General features: G+C 37.3%; 1 protein-coding gene across 1 annotated transcript in view; it reads left to right on the top strand.

Moving 5' to 3' along the window:
- The first annotated feature begins 323 nt into the window (after positions 1 to 323).
- LOC102247599 (vascular non-inflammatory molecule 3) overlaps positions 324 to 3,836 on the top strand; it is an 11,665-nt gene continuing 8,152 nt past the window's right edge. The window contains exons 1-2 of the mRNA XM_005859021.2: positions 324 to 612; positions 724 to 854. Coding sequence (XP_005859083.1) covers positions 400 to 612; positions 724 to 854 — 344 coding nt within the window. The 5' untranslated portion in view covers positions 324 to 399. The remainder of the gene's footprint in view (positions 613 to 723; positions 855 to 3,836) is intronic.

Here is a 3,836-nt window from a genome sequence, read left to right as displayed (position 1 = left end):
GTTGTTATGATGCTTGCCTACTACAATGGTCCTAATATTAGCCCTATTAATGGAAACACTGAACTACCAGGAAAATATATTTTACTAAAAGAAAAGAGTTTTAGACTGAGGTGGACTCATCTGACTGGCTCCTTAATTCCTCCTTTAGCGTTTGATCACCCTCTGAACATTGTCAACAACAGCGCTGCACACTTGAGTCAATCCAATTGTGTAATCCTGGCCGTCAGTTTTCTTGGGCAACATCCTTTCTCAAGGCTGTCCAATGTGTTCTGTACAATTGTGTAATGCATTCGTGAGAAATATAAATAGCTGGTAGCAGGCAGGGCTTTAACATAAAATTTTTTCCAGTGATACACAATCTAAGAATCTGAGTTTATCAAAGAGCACTAAATTGTAGCTATGATTACATCCTATTTTCCAAAATATATGGCAATTTTTGCCCTCTTTGTCCTGAGTGTTGGCGCGCTGGACACATTTATTGCTGCAGTGTATGAGCATGCGGTTATATTACCAAACAGAACAGAAACACCTGTTTCAGAAGAAGAAGCTTTGCTCCTGATGAACAAGAATATAGATGTTCTTGAGAAAGCAGTTAAACGGGCGGCCATGCAGGTATTGCCCTTTTTATACTGCCTGGGATATTGCAAAGGAAATTTGAAAATTAGAGAAGTGTGAGTGTTCAGAATTGATGAGAAAGTTCTTTGTTCCCTCTGGTTTGGGTAGGGTGCTCATATCATAGTGACTCCAGAAGATGGAATTTACGGTTGGGTCTTCACAAGGGAGACCATTTACCCCTATCTGGAGGACATCCCACACCCGGAAGTAAACTGGATTCCATGTACAGACCCTCAGAGGTAATGTCATTACTCTTTGATTTTTGAACAAAACATTGTGATATTGTAAAATACCAATAGCAAATTCAATAAGCTTGTCTAGTGTTCTTGCTGACAAATAATCAATCGATGACATTGGACCTAGATGCCTCTAATGCTTCATAAAGTGTGCCTTCTGGCACCTGCCTCCTGTTTGGTAAATGACTTGAAATGATGATGATTGGTTGGTTATTTATTGCAGTTTTCTTTGATGAGTAGTATAGTATGTATATGCATGGTTTTATAATAGATGAGCTTAACTGGGTTTCAACGAAGTGGGAAAATTGTGACATCTGGGATTTATGTTCCAAATTTAAGTAGATAGGTTCACCCATGAACACATGCCTCCTTTGTAAGAATGGTATAAAAGATGAATAGGCTATGTTTTCAAAGAGCTTTTTAAAAAATATATTTTTATTTATTTCAGAGAGGAAGAGAGAGGGAGAAAAAGATAGAAGCATCAATGATGAGAGAGAGTCATTGATCAGCTGCCTCCTGCACACCCTACACTGGGGATTGAGCCCACAACCCGGGCATGTGCCCTGACCAGGAATCTCCTGATTCATAGGTTGCCGCTCAGTCACTGAGTCATGCTGGCCGGGCTCAAAGAGCTTTGGTATTGTTATCATTTGAGATGTAATCAGTATGGTGAGTGGAAACTGCAGTCTTGAAAAAGGAAGTGCTTTTTCTGAGACCACATTCTACCTACCACCTTCTAGCTGAGTGATGTGGGGCGTATCACCTAAGTGCTAGACATCTCTGTTTCTTTATCTGTAAAACAGGGATAATAACATTTCTTCTCCTACTTCCCTTACAGAGTAGACAAAAGTGTCAAGTGAAGAAATACACATGGAACCTGTACACTCTCATGCCCAATCCACTTAGCTATCACTATTACTCTTGCCAATAGAAGGAACAGAATCTAAACATCTTTGTTTTCTTGTCCTTTGAGAAATTCTAGTAATTATTTATAGTGGTAGTTTAGACTTAACTATCTTTTTAAAAACTGTATAAAGCATAAGAAAGATGTATGAAATAGATCATGTTAGGTGTACTTATTTTTAAAAATAGTTCATATATAATTCCTTTAAATGACAAAACCAATGCATTAAAAAGTTATTTAACTTGCTAATTTTAAATTTACATGCATCTGTTCAGAACTATATCTATTGCACAAAAAGAGGAACTTAAATAATTTTGACTATTGGAAATTGATTAGAATGCTCCGATGCTGCAACGTGGGAGCTCTACTATGTGAGCCAAATCTCGCCCTGGGATTTCTACCTCTGGCAAAAATATTCTCTGAATGTCACAGTCTGTGTTTACAGGAACCAGTAACCATGACTCAATGTTTACTTGATTTTGGAGCTTTTCCCAGAGCAGGAAGGACTCGTAATTTGCAGTCATTCAAGAGGCTTATACTAAAACACACCCTTTTTGCCAGAACTGATTAAACGGACTTTCCCAGGGGAAAGATGTCTGGAAGCCTAATTAATATCTAACTAATTATTTTTCAGTTGAGAAGGTAGGTGACTGATGAAGCTTTAACATTATTGAGTCTTGCAGACACTTATTCATATGACAAGTTTGCAGCTCTGAGTTGTAAAAAGGAGAAATCTAGTACTTAATATAATGGTAATGTTGGTAAAAAAAATGAAACAAAAAAACTATTGTTTCTTCCCTAGTAATATTTATCCTTAAAAGAGATAATAGAGGGACCATGTGTCATTTTTTCCATGTTGAAATACTATCAATTAGATTACTGACATGTCCCATGCTTCCTTGGGCTTTTCCCATAAGGAGCTAATAGGAAATATTAAAGTACCCTAATTATTTAGCCAAGAAAATAAAAATTAAACAAGTTATATAATAATTTTATTAAAGGCCTTAATAGATATGAATGTTGACAATATGCCCTATTTTTTTTGAAAATAAAATAAATGGTCTAAAACAATAGTCATTTGCCCTGACCGGTTTGGCTCAGTGGATAGAGCGTCGGCCTGGGGACTAAAGGATCCCAGGTTCAATTCCGGTCAAGGGCATGTACCTTGGTTGTGGGCACATCCCCAGTGGGGAGTGTGCAGGAGGCAGCTGATCGATGTTTCTCTCTCATCAATGTTTCTAACTCTCTATCCCTCTCCCTTCCTCTCTGTGAAAAACCAATAAAATATATTTAAAAAAATAAAACAATAGTCATAAAGCTGTTCTTTCCATTAAAAGATTAGCTTAACATTAATTGCAGAAGGGCTGAGAGATCATGGAGAAAGCCTGAATGGCCTCTAAAGGAATCAGGTCTCAGTTTCCTGGGCTGTCTTCTTGTAATTACAAAATCTGTAATGGCCGTTACTCATTTATTGAGCACCTAATTGGTCCCAGGAACAGTACATTATTTCATTCCATTTATGTAGCAGGAATAACTATTTCCATTTAAAATATGAGGTAAAGGGGGGCTTACAATCTCACAACTGGTAATTAGCATGGCTGGAACTCAGTGCAGCCATTTCCATTGTCCATTCTAACTGAATGTCCTCTGAGGGCCTGAACACACCATATTATATTTGAAATTTCCAGTGACTAGTGAATCCACCTCTTTGACAGCGTGTTCTGGTTGCTAAATATTTTGTATTTTATTTTCTGCTGAAATCTCTCTACAACTTTTTTTGGTCTTTGTATGGCCTCTATAGTATGTTAATGTCTATGACTCATCTCCAAATTAGAGCCTTCCAAGTACATGAGGCCAGCTGTCACTCCACCTGTTTCATCATCTCAATTCCTTCTCATTTCTAGGATAAATATCCTAGATATTTAATGCCGATGTGAATGGCTTTGACATTACTTTGAAAAGCAATTTTATAGTCTGTATTTATCTTAGGGTTTGTGTTGCACTGACAGATTGAAGAAACTGAGTCAGAATAGTGAAGTGCTGTTTTTTTCCTGGTCCTTTATTTTCTTTCTTCTTAAAAA

This window comes from Myotis brandtii, unplaced genomic scaffold, assembly GCF_000412655.1.
Source record: "Myotis brandtii unplaced genomic scaffold, ASM41265v1 scaffold123, whole genome shotgun sequence".
Taxonomy (NCBI): Eukaryota; Metazoa; Chordata; class Mammalia; order Chiroptera; family Vespertilionidae; genus Myotis; species Myotis brandtii.
Note: the sequence above shows the minus strand (reverse complement) of the source record. Positions and strands in the feature narration are given on the sequence as shown.